The sequence below is a fragment of the Microcebus murinus genome, chromosome 29 (genome assembly GCF_040939455.1).
Source record: "Microcebus murinus isolate Inina chromosome 29, M.murinus_Inina_mat1.0, whole genome shotgun sequence".
NCBI classification, from domain to species: domain Eukaryota; kingdom Metazoa; phylum Chordata; class Mammalia; order Primates; family Cheirogaleidae; genus Microcebus; species Microcebus murinus.
Window position 1 is genome coordinate 7804862 of NC_134132.1, and position 20600 is coordinate 7825461.

Genomic DNA, 20600 nt, shown 5'->3' on the forward strand with positions numbered 1-20600 from the left:
CCCGCATGTCTGAGTGCTAAACACCACAGAGTAAGGGACTGTAATAAAAAAATAGGTAAAATGAAAGCAAGATCACCAGTTTCTCTATCAAATTAGGGGAACACAACATACTACTACTTTTGACTCAACTAAAGGGGCAGTGCTGGTGGAGGAAGGTTTAGTGTGGGGATGGCTGGGGGTGCTGCTGGGTCGGAGGGGACATTTTACTTTTGTAACAAGGCCCTGGGCAATATCAGCAACAGCATAGCCAGAGGGTGACTTGTGAATTTTCCCCTCTACCGCTGGTCTCCAAGTCAGATTCAGAGCATCTGGGTCATCACCATAAAAACCTCCACACCAGAATCCTTGTAGGTGAAAGGAAATGCTAGGTTTTGAAAAACCCTGCACTATTAGTGATCCTGCACTATTAGTTTAGAGAGAACCAGTGTTCCAACACTTTAGCTATTGGGCACTGCCAGGAAATAACTTTATTATTATTATTATCATTTTCTACAACAAATGTGCCTCAAGCAGGTGGGTTGAGAAATATGTTACAGTTTGAATGCTGAAACCTCTTAATTACTTATAATAAAAAATTATTTATGTTGCTAAACTATATTTGCTACCAAATTTCTAGACTCTCCTAATGGTAGTTATTCCGAGTTTACACAATTTAAAAAATATATAGATTCAAAGTCTTGAGCAGACTAGCCTATTGATAGGTTTATTTTATGGGCTTAGCTTGCTTTCAAGACCATCAATTTACCTTGAAAAAGAACAACAATGGTAGGATAAAGGCTGGATAATTTAGAAATTTAGAAATACTCTGAGGTTTATAATTCCCAAAACAGTTACAGAAATGCAAAGCTTAGGTTCTATTCATCAAAATCTGTCTCTTTTGAAATGGTGATTTTATTTCTGCCAAAAGGTTGTGAAATTTTTGTTTGTAGCTGCATTGAGCTCAGGTTAGTTTCACCAAGATGGGGTTTGGGCCATGGTGAAGATTTATTTCAGGCCTCCGAGAAAAGACAAATTTTTATCACTAAGAAATACAGTCAGGCCCATGTCCCTTTCTGGACCCCAGGTTCCCTAGGCCTCCCGTCCTGCTCATCTTTTTAGCTCTGCTCAGGGTGGTTTAGCAATCAGGAAGTCATCATTGCCATCTGTTTTCCCCACAATTCTGATCCGAGATGGACTGACTATTTGGACCTTTTAGATTAAAGCAGCATCAGCATTATTCCTTTGTTCTGAAAATTCACATTCAGCATATCTAGTGATCCTATCTTATATCAATACTTAAGTGACATCTTGTGAGCCACTGGAGTTCTCATGTTTCCTTTCTTTCCAAAATTCCCTCATGTCATAATATATTTCTTCAACCTAGGTATCTCTCTCTCTCTTTTTCTCATAAGCACACACACTAAAACTAAATCTATTTAGTCCAAATATCCTGTTTCTGTCTATGCTTAAGGGCAGAAACATGACAGAAATTCATAATCTTGATCAATTCCTCCATTATATCATGAAAGCATGCAATATATCTTACTTATAAAGTTCACAGCACAAACTCTCCTTATAAATAATTTAATGGAAGTTAGGCATACCAACTACCTCTTTTGTCATGAATAAAATATTATGAAGGATTTTTTCACTCTCATTGTATACCTGGAAAGGCAATATAGGCTTTCTTTACTAATGAGATATACTTGGTTTTGCTATTACTTGCTGTGTGACCTGGGGCCAGTCTGACAACTTCTCTGTATCTCAATTTCCTGGCTAGAGCTGGAACCCATTCTACTAAGTGAAGTATCCCAAGAATGGAAAAACAAGCACCACATGTACTCACCAGCAAATTGGTTTTAACTGATCAATACTTAAGTGCACATATAGTAATAACATTCATCTGGTGTCAGGCAGATTGAAGGGGGGTGCATACCATCTGGGGGATGGACACACTTGAACCTCTGACTCGGGTGGGGCAAGAGCAATGTATGTAACCTTAACACTTGTACCTCCATAATATGCTGAAATAAAAAAGAAAAAAGTAATAGAAAAAAATAAAAAGAAATTTCCTCATCTGTAAAATGAGCCGAAACACTGCACTTACTTCATGGGTTTGGTGTGATGATTTAATGTATACATTTAAATGTACACATTTAGATGATTAAATGTATAAAACACACTTAGAGTAGTGTCTGGCACATAAGAAAAACTCATTAAATGTTAGCTATTGCCTATGGCAACTACTTTAGTTTTTAGGATCAACTCACTCTGGCTGTTAATTAGTCATGCATATGAGTTTATATACATGATTCATTCCCTTTTCTTTCTCATTTATTTTGTGCTAAAAATCTCAGGCAGACTGACTTGCCCCTCAGATGGCATGTTCAAAGACTGCAATATAAACTTACTGGTTAAATGTTATTTTAGAGAGTTAAATGTTACTTGGAAAGCAATTACTGTCAAAAAATGCATTTCGTGATGAACATGTTAGAAAATAGTACAATAACTTTGAAAATGATTACTAAGTTAACAAAAAATGAAATAAAATGCAAACAATCTACTTAATCTAGACAGACAAATGCTTGTACATTATTCTTTTAATTTTCCACCTGTGGAATGAAAATGCTGTTATCCCTATCTCATTAGATTTTTTGAGGATTATACAAGATAACTTATAGCATGATTAGCAGTGTCAGACAACTGAAAAGAGCCCAATAAATGTGGGCTAGCTATTATTAGAGGTGAAGTGAGAAGCAATTATGATATGCCAGCAATAAAATTTCCATGAGAACAAATTTTATTATTTCAGAATTGAATAGTCCTAGAAAATGATTGTTAACCAGGGGTAATTTTATTTCCTACAACAATTGGGGCAGATACTACTGTTATCTACTGAGTAGAGACACAGATGATGCTAAACATAATATAATGTATAGGACATCTGGCCACAGCAAAAATTATCTCATCCAAATTGTGAATAGGTCCAAGGCAGAGAAACTTTGTTCGAGGTAAACACATTTTCATTTATCTCTGAAGTATTACTCCAGTCCATAGGCTTTCACTTAAACTCTATGGACCTATTATGTAAACATAAACAGCATACAGGGAAAGTTAGACTTTTACTCTCATTAAAACTGGTAATTTAAAAAAATATTTTTACTTTAAATAATTATCACTGAGAAATTCCCAAATTAAAGAGAATTAGTCTAACTATGGGTTAGCAAAAGGCGACATTATAATACACAAATGCTAATTAATCAATAGCAAGCAAAAGAAAAAAAAATCAAACATTTGTTAGGTTTTAAAATGTTTTAAATATGATATTATTTCACATTTTTATGCACTAAGAAAGCTAAAAACTGATACACAAAGAGATACGGACTTTAAAAATTCTCTAATTGGATCACTAGATGTATGTCTCACAACTCTAAATTGCTGGGGCAGTCATGTCATTGGGAATACCATTCAAAATATTTTTAAAACTCTATAAATCAGATATGCAGCACCAAATGGGGCACCTACCACCAGAAAGCATGCCAACTATAAGCAAGGAATAGAACTCTATTGGTGTACAATGCATGTAAGAATTACAAATACATTAAACTTATCTATTCCATTTAGTTCCAAATTTGCCCTCTTTCATTCACTTTTCCTTCACAATTTGGGTTTGCTTATTTGTTATGACAATTTTTAGAAATTGAAGTGTCCACCTACTTCTGAAGGTTAATATCAGTGTTTTCTACAGGCTATTCAGGTTATTACAGAACAAAACAAGAAGCATGGTTAAAAGAAAAAACTGAATATTTTGTAGACAATGAATTTTAAACAAATTTTGTTTTAGCAAGTCTCCCATGATATCTTTCAAAGTGAAGTTTTTGGCCAATTAAAGAGGGCTAATAATCTAACTCCAGGTTTGATCAAATGATATTGAAAAGTAATAGTTAATTAAATTTCAAGTGGCCATCAATTAGTAGCTTTTACTTCTAAGAGAAAGATTAAAAAGCTGAATATCAAATTTTGTTTTAAAAAATATATGAGGAACTATGTATATGACCTAAGGTAAAGTAAGTGGACTTGCTTTTCCAAATCTTCTACATTTATTTGTGTATAAATGCATATTGTCATATATATATATATATGATATATATCCTCTCATGCCAATATATAATACTTTGCATAAACATTAGTGTATTTCTTTTTAACTTTCTAAAGAGGATCTGAAGTACTTTACTATAAAAGACATATGGCATACTTTAAAAATTGAATTTCAGGACCAAGGTCTAATATTGAATTTTCATATAATAAGCACTGATGATCTAGACATCCAGGAACATTCTGACATATTAAAGTAAAATACCTATGTCTCTTGGATATACTGTATGTCTTTTTTTTTTTTTTTTTTTGAGACAGAGTCTCGCTTTGTTGCCCAGGCTAGAATGAGTGCCCTGGCGTCAGCCTAGCTCACAGCAACCTCAAACTCCTGGGCTCAAGCAATCCTCCTGCCTCAGCCTCCCAAGTAGCTGAGACTACAGGCATGCACCACCATGCCCGGCTAGTTTTTTTCTATATATATTAGTTGGCCAATTAATTTCTTTCTATTTATAGTAGAGACGGGGTCTTGCTCTTGCTCAGGCTGGTTTCGAACTCCTGACCTCGAGCAATCCACCTGCCTCGGCCTCCCAGAGTGCTAGGATTACAGGCGTGAGCCACCGTGCCCGGCCTGTATGTCTTATACCAAAGCAAAACAAAACACAAAACAAAAACCAAACAAGAACAAAAAAACTCAACAAAACATACCAAATTATTTTCAGTGTTTTTCTACAAGTAGGAACAAAAAAGAAATTTTTTAGAATAGTCTACAAGGCACTAAAAAATTCAATTAGCCAGAAAACTAATGGACCCTAACATTCATATAATGTTAGTATTGGATGGACACATATACGTTTAATCTTTTAAACTTCTTATGCTGTAGGACTTTTTTAAAAAAAATTAATAAAATGGGTTTTGCTAGAAAACTAAAATGAACTTTAAAAATTTTCTCTGTCTACAAAGTTGATGCTCCTCCTTCTTATCTGTATTATAGTGAGAAAAAAATCTAGATAGAATTGTCATCTAGGGGAACTAGCTAATTTTTCAATGAAGCTTCATGAGGTGGTAATATTATACCCTGAAATCTGGTCCTCTACAAATCTAAAATATTGATTTTTGTCAGTTAGCATTTAAGAAATTGATTAAGTCCTGGGAGATTGACTCACACTAACCCCAGGATGACAAATATGTTCGGACTCCAGGGCTAACTAAGATCCATTTGCCATGGCTGCTCAGCATAGCAGGGCAGAGAGTAGCCATCTATGTTTTGGTCTGGAAGTGGAAATGAAAGGACAGCTTCGCTAGTGAAATAACAGAAAAATTATCCAGTTTCTCAGTAAGAGCTAGGATCAATCATATCAGCTCTCTTGCTAAGGGCACCCCACAGACTTCTATTTCCACAACATCTGAAAAGAGCCAAGCAGACAAAGGAAATGTAAATCTTTCTCTTTTATGTTCACTAGAAACTGCTTTTGAGAATTCTCAGCCTTGAAGAGTTCCTGAATGTACAGGTGTGTGTGTGTGGTGGTGGAGGGAGAGTATAAGCTTCAGGCCTCAGTTCCTGCCCCAAACCCTATATCAAGGGTGAAATCACAGACAGACAAGATCACAATCCCCAGAGATAAGCCTGTCTCCAGTGGAAAGGCAGCCGCTTCTGTTACCAGCCTGCGCCTACGAAAAAAGAGAAGAAGCAGATGCAGCAGTACCCAGCTAACTGGAATCCAGCCATAAATCATCTTCACTGCCTTTACAAACCCTAAATAAAAAGCCTGAGTAACCAGTCTTCTATGCCTAGCACACTCTCTCCTCTTTCACTTCTGCATTAGCCTTTTTTTCTGCCTGGAAAAAAGCAAAATAAACTTTTCCTTCTTCCTATCCTAATCTTTGTGTGAGAAATTTTTCTCCACCCATGCTGTGAGCACCTAGTAAATTTCCCACCCTGACAGGAAGTAATGGCACTTGTAGCAGGTATTTGCCATTTATCTACTAAGCAAACTTACTCGGAACTAGCATATAAATTAAATGGCCAATTTAGTTATTTGCAACAAACACGCCTCTCTGGTGCTTAGAATACATGAGGTTACCATTCTTCTGGCTTCTAAAGGTGATATTGGGAGTGGGAGCAGAACACAAGAAGCTGTATAATTTTGAAAATGATTTCACTCAGACTCCAGTAATCCCTGCTGAATTGTGCCTGACATACTACAGGGAATACCTTTATATGTTGGTATGTCCTTGCCTTCCAGGACTAGTGTCTTCTCTAAGCAGTAATAGACAAATGCTGCCAAATTCTTATCTTCAAATTTGTCATTAGGTCCACGTTAACTACTCCCTTTGTTTTTGATTTGTCTGTATAACTCCATGGAGGGAAAACCTATTACAAATTTGATCCCTGTTAGATTCATTTACATTATAGACTTGCTTTGATAAGACCACAGCAAGGTATGGTAAGAATTATGAAGCAGAGAAGACTTCTCAGCTGCACCATAACAAATAAACTTTTGATCTGAGTAACAGAGGCATGGGTAATCTTATACATTGCCAGGAAGTGTAGAGGAGTAACTGAACTGTTTTCCTTCTTATGGTTTTAGTATTTTGCACATTATATGTTTACATCATTTTCCTTATTAATCTATATCCCTTGAGGAATATAATCATATATCATTCATTATTATGTTCCTACAGCACTTTCCAAACTGACTTGCACAGAATAGCTTGAAATGCATTATTTGAATGAACGAATAAGCAAAGAATGGATCAGAGAAGGACTTAAATTTCCTTGGTTGAACGTTGACCCAACTTTGATTTTGTATCATAATACTGGTAAGAGTATAATTTCACTTATGTTCAAGTATTTTTATTTGTTTCAATGATTTTTCAAATTATTGTTTGAATAATAATTCAGATAAAATGGAATAAAAACGTTGGAACAATTTAAGAACCTAATAAAAAGGAAAAACTAGCATAGTATATACTGCAAAGACAAATACTGTTAAATGACCTATAGACTATTAGGAGAAGTTACTAGTAAACTGCCCACCAATATCAGCATCCCAAATCAGTGGTCACATGAGAGAAGTTAGTTAGATCTTATTTGGAAGTTTGGACTCACCAGAATCCTATTCTTCGCTTAGTTTCCATCTTCAGAGAAACCTTCTGAGAATTCAACAGAGCTCCAATCAAAAAAGCAAAAGTTGATACTATTTTGGATCTTATTAATAGAAGCAAGACCTGTCATGCACAATTTTGGTCAAATGGAAAGTAAAATAAATTTGAGACTTTTTCATTAAAAAAAATCTATCAACTATGTGTTGGCTAGTAACAGAGCTGCCTTTCAACACAAGTTTACAGAACTAAAGTGAAAACAGATATGAGAGTTGTTTAATAATAATTGATAACTGTAATATAAAATTTTAAATTAAGTTGGGAATTAATCAGTACCTGTTAGAGTATTTTTAATCCAGTTAAATTAATTTTTTCATAGAATTCCATGTAATTGTAACAATTATATCAATAAGCAACAGTTGATTTTTTGAGTCACTGGCCATTAGCTGCTGCTTGATGATCCATGACTATTAGGCCCTTGGAGAGAGTTATAGTTTTTAGGATAGAATCCAACTTTTGTGATCATGGAATCACAGGAATATTCTATTCCAGTAGAGTCATCAATATAGCCTTTCCTTTTCTCCTAAATTCAAGTGCTTCATATTAGAGAAAAATATATGACATAAGCACAGGACGCAGCCCAGAAATAATAGCCCTCTACCTTCAAATAAGCTAATCAATTCCTGTTTTAGTCACTGGTGATGGAAGCTTCCCACATTCTTTCTATTCCAGCACACTGGTCCTGCATTGAAATAAATAGTGGCCACCATATGGAAAATAAAATATATCTTTAAGTCCACTTGCCATCATGTAAAACAATCAATTTCAGATGAACTTCAGATTGAAGTGTAAATAATAAAACAAATTAAAGCATAACAATATGTTTTCATGATCTTGGAGTAGGAATCTTTCTTTAAAAAAAAGACAAAAAATACAAACTATAAAGAAAACATTAATAACCAGGAATACATCACAAATGAGAATTTTTTTTTCATCAAAATCCACTGATAACAGGAGTAAAAAGACAAACAGAATGGGAGAAGATATTTAAAAATATATTCATCCAACAATAGACTCTTATCCATTATATATCATAGGCTCCTTCCAATTAGTGAGCAGAAAAATAACAGAATATAACCTGAATAGGCACTTTATAAAAGAAAATATCCCAGAAGCCAATAAATATATAAAATAAATCATCCATCAGGAAAATGCAAATTAAGAAGAAAATCTGAAAATACTCACAAGTAGAAATAAAATGATGAAGGCAGAAAATAGCAAGTGTTGGTGAGGAAGTAGAAAATTGGAATGCTTTCAGTTGTTCATAGAAAGAGTCTAATTGGTATAAACACTTTGAGAATCTGGCAGTATCAGCTAGCACTAATATATGATATGCCTTATGCCTTTTGAGGTAACAGTCCCATTCTAATATATATGCCCAACTAAAATACCTACAAAACCCCCCCAAAGGATGCACATAGAACACCTATTTGTAATGGAAAAAACTGGAAAAAAATCATCAACAGAAGTTACATAAACTGTGGCATATTCATACAATGAAATATTTTGAAGCAATCAAAATGGACATATTTTTATTACATACTTCACCTAGATGAATCTCACAGATACAATGTTAAGCAAAAGAAAGGCAAAATGATATACATTGCATGATTCTATTTATATTCAGTTTAAAACCAATCGCAGCTAGTTTATTGTGTTAGAAGTCAGGATACATTTGTGGGGGATTGTGAGTGGGAGGGTGCATGGGGGACGAATCTGGGGGTGCTAGTTATGTTCTGTTTCTTAATCTAGAAGATGTTCATATGGAAATTTGCTGAGTTTTAAACTTACAATATATGTAGCATTCTTTATGCATGTTATCTTTCATTAAAAAGCTTACTTTAAAAATGCATAGCAGCCATCTATGAACAGAATATTATTAGAGAGACTTTTATGCAATGGATATATTTTGAGAAAAATATTGTCATATATTCCTTTTAAAAATATTATTATAATAGCTCCATCTTAAAAATTGTACATTGCACAATGTCCCCAAATAATTCCTTCTTGGAAAAAGTATTATTTTTAATAACTATTAAACAACTATTACAGTAATTTGAGTACTCAGGCTACCCTCTTGATGACTAGGAATCTTTCTCTATATGTTAAGACAAGCTACCTTCACTTGTTTCCTCCTCCTTCCCAAAGGCTTATTTCTGGGAAGCCTCATGCATATTTGAAGTAAGTTTGCTGTTTTGTTGTTTGACAAGATCAAAGCTCTTTTTTCTCACGAACCTGGGATATAGTACAATAGAATGAAAACATTTCATAGAGTATATTTAAGGAATAAGAGATTATATCATTTTCTTATTGAGCAGTAAAAGGATTTCATGTAACAGTGGGGTTCGTTTCTGAAAATTTGAAGAAAAAATGTAAACTGGAAATGATATGCATTGCCATATCAATAATTAAACTTCCTGCTTTCAAAGAACTGATGTTTCTTACAAAATCTGAAAACTAAAGACCATGGCCAAAATGTTCTATATAGGATTTTTGTATTCTTTACAGTATAACTTACAGAGCAACCAATACAACATTATTGCTATATAAAAATTTGTTTTTCAAAATATTATTCTAATACATACTTGAATCAAACCATCTGAGGACTCCTGTTTCACTATGTTCATTTCAAGGACACTTAAACTAGGTATATTGTGATAACAATTTTCTGCCAGTCTCACAGCTGGTTGTTTTACTCAGCTGCACATAACTGCAGTATTTTTTGTAGAGCTTTGAAACTCCTGAATGAGAGGTGGAGCACTAACTGTAGATATTTAATGTATTAAATTTCTAAGACTTCAAAGTGAGCATAATTAACTCAATGCTACATAATTGCTCCAGGGACAGAAAAAAAAGATGCAAACAGAATTGATATGCCTATTTTTCCCCTTAGCAATTACATGACAATGCTAAGTGAGCAATTTCTTTTTAAAAACTCATTCTTTTGACTTTTAAGTTGATATTTCCCTTGAATATTTTAACAACTTTCCATGCCAACTTATGAAATATAGAAAGAAGTGAAGTTGGGAGCTCTGCTATGCCCTTCTTTGATCAGAATTTCTTTCAGAGCCTCCACCTCTCCTGTGCTTACTGAACTTGGCTGTCTCTCTGCCCTCATCATAACCTTTAGTAGCTCTTTCTTTCTAATTTCCAAATCCATCAGTTTCTTTCAAGTTTCATTTGCCTTTCTGTCCATCATATACTCTATGGTAAGTGACTTCTAGAAATACTTCTCTCAGGATCCAACAATCATATATACATTTAACCTGCTGACAACTTGTATGACCAGTTTCAAACTTGGGGTGTCCCCTACCACCTGCTATCAGCACTAGCTGCAGGGGTGCTGAACACTGCCCGACAAGGCTAGAGGACAATATCAATTAGATCTAGAGACACCTTTAATTTTCTCAACTATAAATTTGGAACTGGAGAAAATATTACATACTACATTTTCCAAATCCAAAATGCCATGATCTAATATTCTGAAAAACTAGCAATTGTTTTTAAAAGTCCCTTATGTTTGCTTAGTTTTAATCTCTAAAAATCTGAAAGCATATTTTGGAACTTCCAACTCAAGAAGATTAAAGGAGGTCACCCCCAAAATCCCATTAAAATACAAAGGATTAAATAGGTATATAAACCTATGATCATGAGAAAAGATAAAGTCGCCATCAGAAAAATGTTTTTCAATAAATTCCTGAAAAATAAAAAGCAGAGGAAGCAGTGATATCCGATGAAGCACAGTAGCAGGAGTCGTAGACTAGACATCATCATAAAGGGCTGCAGCTGAGCATGAAGCCGAAACCTAGGAGCCTCAATACTTGGAAAGGCCAAGCCAAGCAGAGGGTAGGAATGAGATGGGGAGCTGAAAAGTATGGGACTACAGTCAAGTCTTGTCATTCATAGTAGTTAAGTCATAAAAACTCCATGAACACTAAATTAGTGAATACTAAACCATTGCTCCTAGAAGAAATGCAGGTTTGGTCCCTATAAGTCTCTGGTTTTATGTATTTCTATTTAAAGACATTTTATTTAATATATATTGTCGATTCATTAACATTGAACTCATGGCCAACAGCACTATAATTCTTGCCTGAACACAGCTCATCTAGCACAGATGTTTTCTCTGTAAGGGATATCAGAGCTTCTTGTGTGCAGGAACACTAGATAGCACTTCAGCACTAGTTTAGGAGACATTTCAAACAGAAAAATTACCAAAAAAAGCACACAAAAAATTGAAAACAGCACTAAATAGACTGTGAAAAGCACACTTCTTTATAGCAGAGGAGCTGAAATAAAAATGCAGAGAGCAGCTATTTGACCCTAACTGTGAACAACTCAAATTTTTGCAACTCTGTGAATTTGTGACCCATAAAAGCACTCTGAATATTGATTCTGGAATTACCAATAAGTTTTAGTGAGCAGGTGAATTTGCAAATATGGAATTAGTGAATAAAGAGGACTGACTGTACTTCCATGTATGTTGATACTCACCCACGGTCACATCCAAAATGTCCCTGGAAGTTGACATTCATCCTTATGCAAAAAAAACCTCCTGTGTATCTAAAATTGTTTTTCCAAAGAAATAGGTCAGGTGGGTTTTCTGAAGTAAACTGGGGCAACTAAGATTGGCATTATTACCCTAGAGCAAAGACAACATATATACACACATGCCAAAACTAGCATTAACTCCAGGAAAATAACTATGTCCCATCTGCTCAGTCTAAACGACCAGTTACCAGAGTAATGAACTAATGCTTCCGATGTTCTGAGGTAAATGATTTCTAACCTAGGAATTTACAATTAGACAAATTATTCATCAAGGATAAAGTTAGAATCAATATATTTTCGCAAATGAAAAGAATAATGAATTCTACCTTCCACACACCCTTCCTAAAGAAGTTACTTGAAGATATTACCCACAAAACAGTAAACTAAGAAGCTATAAGACATAGGATTCAGGAATTCATGGACCAGACCCACTAAAATTTGTCTAATTTGAGACCAGCACCAGAAATAGAGCAGGAAAGAAACTGCTGTGGGAGGCAAGACTCCAGTCAGGAAACAGGGAATTTGGAGATTTACTATTAAGGACAAGAATTTAGAATTTAAGTAGACAACAAAGATGAAATGAAGAAAAACAAAATTAAAATTAATAACTTGAATAAAAACCCTGAACCTCAGTGAGAAAAAAGCTAAACATAATCATATTAATGTCTTATTACTTTATTGTACAGTGAAAAGTATTTATAGTGACAAAAACATAGCACAATTATAGTTTTTTATCTTCTAGAATCAACTTTTAGCCAAGGTATGAAAGATTTATTTCTGGTTACAGAATAGAAAATATATGCTTCTGACACACTCAATATGAAAGTAAAGCTTTGGATCATTAAAGTTGGGAGGTAGAAGAGTGGAAAATAGTGAAAGAAACTTTACAGATACTATACTGCCTATGGTAGATGGCATGAGAATAAAGATGTAACTGTATTATTTAAATTTATTTATAATTGTGTTAAAACTGGATTGAAAAGATGTATGAGTGTGGGAGAAATAAATCTTCCCTTATATCAGAAAGGAAATAAGTAGTCAATAAGATAATAAATCAACCAATAATATTCCTCAGCACAAGTAAAAACAGAAAAAAAAATTAAAGAGCTAAGAGTGACTTAATCTCTCCATTAAAAATTATGAGGAACACTTCATATATCTCAATGAGAAGATCTCCTAGATGTTGCTAAGTAAAAAAATGCAAAAATGCAAGCCCAGAATTTATACCTAGTATACTACTAATTGTGCAAGAAAGAATAAAAAGCATGTATGTGTATGTATGTGTATGTGTGTATACTTGGAATGCCACACAAAACACATTATTTACTTCACGAGAAGAAAATCACATGTTTAAAGAACAGGGCCAGGAGGCCTTTTAGATTTGGAACCATGTGAATACACAGAATATTCTAAAAAGTAAATACAAATTAAATTATTAAAACTAAAAGTAAGTGATTCTTTCTGAGAAGAGTAATTGGAGGTAGAAAGAAGTGGACAAGGGGCTTTTGTTTTTCATTACAAAACCCTTGGTCAAATTTGACTTTTTAACTGTATCCATACATATCCCTCTATCTGAATTACTGTTTGCCCACCATTGTCTGCCTGATGAATGCTTATTCATTTTTCAAGATTCTGCTGAAGTAACTTATCTGTGAAACTTGTCCTGAGCTCAGCTAAGCTCTCTGCAGTTTGCCAGTTCTCCTGTGGTATTTCAGAACACCATTCACCATCACTATCACAGCATTTTTCTTTCATGCTTTATTATTTAATCGTATGCCTGCCTCCTCCACTAGACTGAATGATACTGTAGATCATTCAGAAAAGATGCCTCTTTGTGCCTCTGGAACTTCAGTGGGTTCTTTTGAATGCAGAGCTGCCTGCCTTTTGAATGAACAGCTTCCCCTAAGCAGGGGCACTCCTAGAACCCAGGAGAGAGCTGAGAGATGTCAGAGAACAGCTAATTTAGATACAGGACACCCTGTGCAGGTCAGAGAATGGTGCTATGCGGCCAGCCCAGGATGGAGGCGGAGACGGCGGTGGTTCACATTCTTTCTGTCATTCTCACATTGCTGCTTGAGGCATTTGTGGAATAAACTTGTCTACAGTTTGGAGACATAAAATCAATGATTCTAAAAGACAAGTTGCTGAAAAAGAATTGGTGGCTGAGTGGGGAAAGTCAGAGAAGACTCTCATGAAAGAATCACAAGCATAGATTTCATGTGTTTGGGAGCAAAGATGGGATCAGCACATTTTTAAAAGCATCAAAGTTCAGAATTGAGGACAGGGAGCTAAGGTGAGACTACAAGTCAAGATTATATTGGTTGAAATTGATTATCAGTAATACAAGGATGGTGGAGAAAATTCTTTAACAAAGTCTGAACTAATTTCATCTACCTTTGAAACATGAATTTTAGGTTATTGGTCATGAGTAGCCCTCCCCTGGTAGAGAGCTTCTAGTTCTAACACTCTGGGATCTCATCTCATCAGTATTCCCTCTCCATTTTACAATCTCTCCCTTTTCACTGGTTGCTTTTCAAGATCTGTATAAAAAGGTTTAGCTTATTCCATCCTAAAGATGAAGCAGATCTTCCTGCTTCTGATATCCATCACTAGGGTTTTAAAAAGATTTTTAACAGTAATTTATCTGTACTTTCATCACCAAAGTTCTCAACAGACTAGTCAACATGCCCACCTTCATCCAGTCCTTCCTGGGCCCTTTGTAATCTTGATCCACACCCTGCCTCTGTGCTTTTATTCAGCATGGTCTTCCTGCTGCTTAGCATGCCCTTCCCTCCTTTCTATGCCTGATCCAAGTCCACATGTCCTTTAGTGCTCAACTCAAAATGCCCCACTCTCAGGACACCATCTATAACCAACTCCTTCTTTAACATTTCCGCAGCTGCATTTCTACTTCTGCAACCAGACTCAGGGTGGTTTCCCTCCTTGGTAGGCAGCTCTGTGACTCAGGGTAGATGTGTGTGTCCTGCCAGGGCATGTAGCTTGTAACGCTCACACTCTTTTTCCTTCCCCAGCATCAGGCTGCAAACTTGAGGAGAGGATCTGGATCTGCATCGTAATTATGTGGCACTAGTACCTAGCATAGTTTGTAGAAAAAACTGGATTGTAAATTCATGTTTGTTAAACTGATTGAAAAAAATAAACTGTGCCAGCACTGATCTTTCTCCTGGACTCCGGTCATGCACTCATAACTACCCTTTCTGGGACCTGTGCTTAAACACACAAACTCTAGAAGCAAACTACTTGGAATCAATCCTAGACCTCCTTGTACTAGTCGTGTCATCTTGACAACTTACTTGAACTCTATGTGCCTCAGTTTCCTTTTTCGTAAAACAAAGATAAAGTTAATAACAATGCATAGGCTCTTTACGAGGATTAGATAAGTTCATCATTTATAAAGACCTTAGGAAAATAGATATTAAGTAAATAGCATAAAAGTGTTAAAACACAGTTATGATGAACTGGCTAGTCTACTGCTAGCTCAAATTTCACATATTCCAAATTAAACTCTCATACCTACTCCTCTGCCTTATTTGACCGTAACAATTAATGAATGGCACCTGCTATGGGTTAAATTATGTCATTAGTGCCCCACTTCCCAAATTCATACATTGAAGTCCTAACACCCAGTACCTTAGACTGTGACCTTCTTTGGAGATAAAGTCTTTGGGGAGGTAATCAGATTAAAATGAAGTAATTAGGGTGAGCCTTGAAGCAAAATGACTGGCATCCTTATAAAAAGGGAAACTTGGACACACAGACATGCACATAGAGAGGATGGAATAAAGAGACTTGGGGAGAAGACAGCCATCCATAAGCCTCCACATATGTCTCCACAGCTGTGAGACAATAACCTTCCATTGTTTAAGCCACACACTTAGTGGCACTTTGTTATGAAAGTTCTAGCAAAGGAATACACCACCATAATCTCCTGGTACCCAATGTAAAAACTTCAAATTTTTCTCTTATTCTTCATCTCCTGATCACAATCTGCACCAGAGTCACTCTCATCCCTATGGTCCTGTGTCCCATAACCAGCCCTGCATACAGATCATCTTCTCTGTCTGAAAGGGGGTGATCACTTCCTAAGGCTCCCCACCTGCAGACACACTCTATAGCAAAAGCCCTGATCATGTCATCCCCATTCTAAGCCTAGTGCTTTTGTTTGTTAAAGACAGAAGGATTGTTACCCTGACATTAGAGGGCTCCTGTCATTTGGTATAAATCCATGTTTCACACAATGTGGGCTATTGCTCTATTTCATGTCTCCTACTGTTAATCCACAACAAACTATCTACTCTACTCTGAGCATACAATCAGGGCCTGTGCCTCTGCTAATTTTGACATTATTTTCACTATAGTAAGCAGTTTTTGAGCATCTATTATGTGTCAGGTACTGGGTTATGTGGTAGAAAAAAATGATTTAGAAGTTAACATTTCTTGAGCATCTATTAGGTCAGGCCCTTTCCCCCAGAAGGTATATTATAGGGCATCTCATTAATCTACATTATACTCTTAATATTTTAAAATCAACAAAATATTCTAATTTTACTGATGAAAAAATAGAGGCTCAGAAAGGTTAAGTGATTTGCCCACAACATATGACCAGAAAGTGGCTGAGAAGGACTTATATTTGTCTGCTGTATACCATTTTTGTAAATTCCTACCCATGACACAAAGTCCAGCTCAAATATACCTTCTCAATATTCTCAATGAAGCTTTCTTTGATTTCCCCAGCCAGAAATGACCACAGATGGTTCAAGCTCATCTAATGCAATTTTAACACTTTAATTCATATTACATGTCTCTGTGTACTTGCACTCAATCTTGTAAAAGACTTTGTGTTTCTTGAAGGAAACAACCAACCCCTGAAAAATTGGAAATATTCTTTCTATTATGGAAAAATCTAGTCATTCAATTTATTTGCTAACCTTAAAGAGTCAAAGTTTTATATTTGTCCTTAAACTGCATAACAAAGTTCCCCATTAAAATAAAAAAATTGGTATTATTGATAGTTTTCTACAAGTTTTGTTCTTCTTAGAGAGTTTTGTTCTTCTTGTTCTGATTTATATTCTTCTCAAGTTTTTTGATACCAATTATATTACAGAGTGTCAAAGAACTTCTAACACATTCCTAATCTGGAGGCTTTATGGCAGTACTTTGGGAGTGAACAGAAGCATAATGGCAAAGTGAGGAAAAAAGTATTAATCAAATAAAGTCATCAAAATTAAAAACCTTAACAATAAAATCCATTTGAAAGTATGTGATGCCATGACAAGGTCTATCACTATATAAAATTAAAAACTTGAAGTAAGGCAAAAAGGACTTCACAATAATCCTTTGCAAGGCAGTAAACAGCAGGCATTTTAGAACAAAGAGATGTCACACCAATCACTAGAAAGTCTTAATTGTATTTTTACAAAGTTTCAGAGCTTCTATCCAAATGAACAGATACAATTAAAAATTTGAGCATGCAGCATCTAAAATGTACAATGTGGATCATTTTGCAGAGCTTCAGACACTTTTAATTATTTGTCTTGGTACAGAGTTCACAGAGAAGTAAGCCTGCTGTATGTTTTTGTAAAAGTAATCCTGTTTAGGCAATAATATCTTGATTCAAGTAAATCTTTTCTCAGAAGCAAAATTTTAACTTGAAAAATTAAAGTTTAGAGACGCAAGTGCACAATTAGAGAGCTGTGCACTTGTGAATTCATTCTTGAACTTGCTAGATTCATTTAGGTCGAAAGCACTTTTAAAATCCCATAAGACTTCTTAAAACGGTCCTGGCTATGTGCCTAAACATATATAAATACAAACATTCTCAGCAATTAACTGGACAGTAAGGGGTAAATGAGATGAGCAAGGAATTCATTGTCTACCTTCATTAGCGTTAATGAGAGTTGTGTAGTTAATTCCTTCACACTGCTCTTAATTTTCATCTCCTCTGTGGGGTCTATTCTGAAGCATTTAATTTTTCCACCCTAGCCCTACCCCATGAAAGTTTTTACTCACCTCAGTAATGAAGGATTTGGCGGTGGCGGGGTTCATAACAAGGATGGCTCGCCTAAGAGTGTCTCGATAGCGATTCAATTCCTCTATTCTCATGGTATCAAAGAGAGTGGTGATCATTTTATTGATATTGTTCTCTACCTTCTGAAGTGCAACATCCATCCCTTGCTGAGATACTCTGTCCAAAAACTCCTGTATTCCACGGATATCTGGAAACATTAAAAGCCCAACGAATTGTGAATTATAGCACAGAAGGGAGACAAAAGCTGTTTCACTTACATCAGAATAGTTTAATGTCCAACATTGAAGGCTGTCTGGAATTATTAACTGAGTAGCCGATGGAACTCCCAAATATATTTAAGGTTTTGCATGATTTAATATGTTTACATGAAAAATGTAGGAATTATTATTTTAAAAATGGGTTTCTTTCTATCCACACAGATTCTAGATTATGTCAACACTGGAAATGTTGGAACAAGATAGAAGGAGGTGGTTGGGGGTGGCCTCACTTTCATAAAGCAAAACATGAGAAGAAGGAAAGTACATTCCCTATTTTCCTTAGCATTAAAGAGCATTAACGTGAAGTAAAACATGAATATCACTGATGGCAGATGAATCTGAATCAAGATTATGAACATTTCTTAAAATAGACAATAGTATCACTAAACTTGACTTTTATAATCTAGTCAGAAAGAAAATTTTGAGAAGTTATATTCAAAGGGTCTCAGGTCACTTAAACCACAATAAAATAGCTGTATTTTTGTCTATTTTATGAGTCTATTTTGTCTATTTTCAGATTTATTAGCACAGATCTGAAAAACTTAGTAAGAGAGTTTTCTCTTCAAGAGTAAAGATAAAGTACTTTACATTTAAAACATAAATTGTCAAAACATATTTCAGTATTTTAGAAAATGTTAAGCAACATTTTTGAATGTGTGATGATTAGCAAAATATTCACATACCTATTACAAAATAAGCAAAGTTCTGAAAAGTTATCAAAAAGCCCAGTGTCTACTTCACATTTAAGTAAGAAAAGTAAAATTCAGACTAAATAAAGTGTTTTACCAATTTTACTTTGATGTGTGTTTCAGTAACAATAAGTGTCTGAAATGTTACAAATATTTCTATCTAGTACCACGTTGGTTGTTTAAAAAGAAGTTATCTGAAATAAATATGATTAGAAGGTATATTTGGCACAATATAATCTTCATATAGCAGATTTGCTTTTACCATGTCATAAATTATATTTTTCATTATACATCCAAGGCATAAAATGTTTAAAGGAAAAAATATTAGAAAAAGATAAGAAATAAATGAGATTGTAGAGAACTTATTATGAATAGATTATATCTCAAACTCTCTAATTGTGTGTGACTGCATGCATGTAAAAGTTGCTTCTCAATGGCAACAATTAATTTTTGTATTTTTAATACATTAATAATTAAAAGGAATAGATAAGCCCATAGAACAATAAAATAAATAGACATAAATTTGGAAATTGACATTTACTCAGAGCAAAAGTAACTGAGTAACAAAAGGGACAAAAACTTATATTTGCAAGGTTACAAATTAATTTAAAAAAAAAAAGAAAACATTTGCTTTCTTTTCTAATTGCTTTCTTTTATTTTAAAACAATTACTGTAAATATTATATGTTTAGTTGTGTGGTGATTCTCAAAATCTTTGCAATATATATTCTGTATAAACTCTACTTTACATTTCTTATCCTAATTATATTATAAAGCCAGGATGTCAAAGCAGGTTAAAACAACAAAAGCCTCAGCTAAAGCAGAGCATGAGATACAAAAGCTGAAATAATAAAGGTATTAAGTATTTATTCAATACCAAATTCAGAAATTACATAAGGGTGTAAGACCATGAAATATATTAGCAAATACCCATCCCCACATTGAGACAGACAATAAGTAAGTAAATAAACTTATAAACACAAATCACACTGGATGCTTGGAAGGAAACAATAGGGTGCTTTGGTGTAGGATAATAGCGTGGAGTGGAGGACCTATTTTAGCTAGAATACTCCAGGAAGATTTCTCTGGTAAACTTGTATTTAAACTGTGTTCTACAGCATGAGAAGACATTACCCAGGCAAAGCCATAGGGAGAGAAAACAATAGCTCAGAAAATGACCCAAGGCAGTGAAGAGCTTGTATTTGAAGAACTTCTGGGATCCCAGTTTGGTTGCAGCCTAGCTAGTCAGAGGTGAAGCTGGGTAGAAGGGGAGGGTCAAATTGTGTAGACCCTTGCGAGACACAGAAAGAGGTTTTGATTTTATTCTAAATCCAATTTTAATCTATTCAAAGTTTTACCTAGAGGGTCTGTCTTAACTGGATGAGCGTTTATGTGTGCAGAATGAAAAGCCAGTGTAATAACATAGTCTTTAAAATTGGAATAGAGAGGCAGAAGAAGAGAGCCACAGGGAGATCTGACTCCTTGAAGAACGGGTTGAGACTTTCTGAACCTTCAGAGAGAGGCATGATTGCTGGCTTTGAAGGTGAGGGAATGGGATCCTCAGTGAAGAAAGGGCAGTGATCTCTAGAAGCTGGAAAGTGCAAGGAAAAGGATTTTTCCCTAGAGCCGCCAGAAAATAATACAGCCTTGCCATTACTTTGATTTTAGCCCATTGAGATCCCAGTTCAGATTTCTGACCTACAGAACTACAAAATAATAACTTGTGTTGTTTAAGCCTCTGTATTTTTAAAATGTATTTTATTTTTATTTTTGTAGATTTAGAGGATACAAGCGCAGTTTTGTTATAGGCATATAGTAT

At 34.9% G+C, this 20600-nt stretch overlaps 1 protein-coding gene across 2 annotated transcripts in view; it reads right to left on the reverse strand.

Moving 5' to 3' along the window:
• The window catches only part of GRID2 (glutamate ionotropic receptor delta type subunit 2), a 1185302-nt gene that overhangs the window by 551603 nt on the left and 613099 nt on the right, over positions 1 to 20600 (reverse strand). For both annotated transcript variants that reach the window (XM_012774075.3, XM_012774073.2), the window contains exon 4: positions 17818 to 18023. In XM_012774075.3, coding sequence (XP_012629529.2) covers positions 17818 to 18023 — 206 coding nt within the window. The remainder of the gene's footprint in view (positions 1 to 17817; positions 18024 to 20600) is intronic.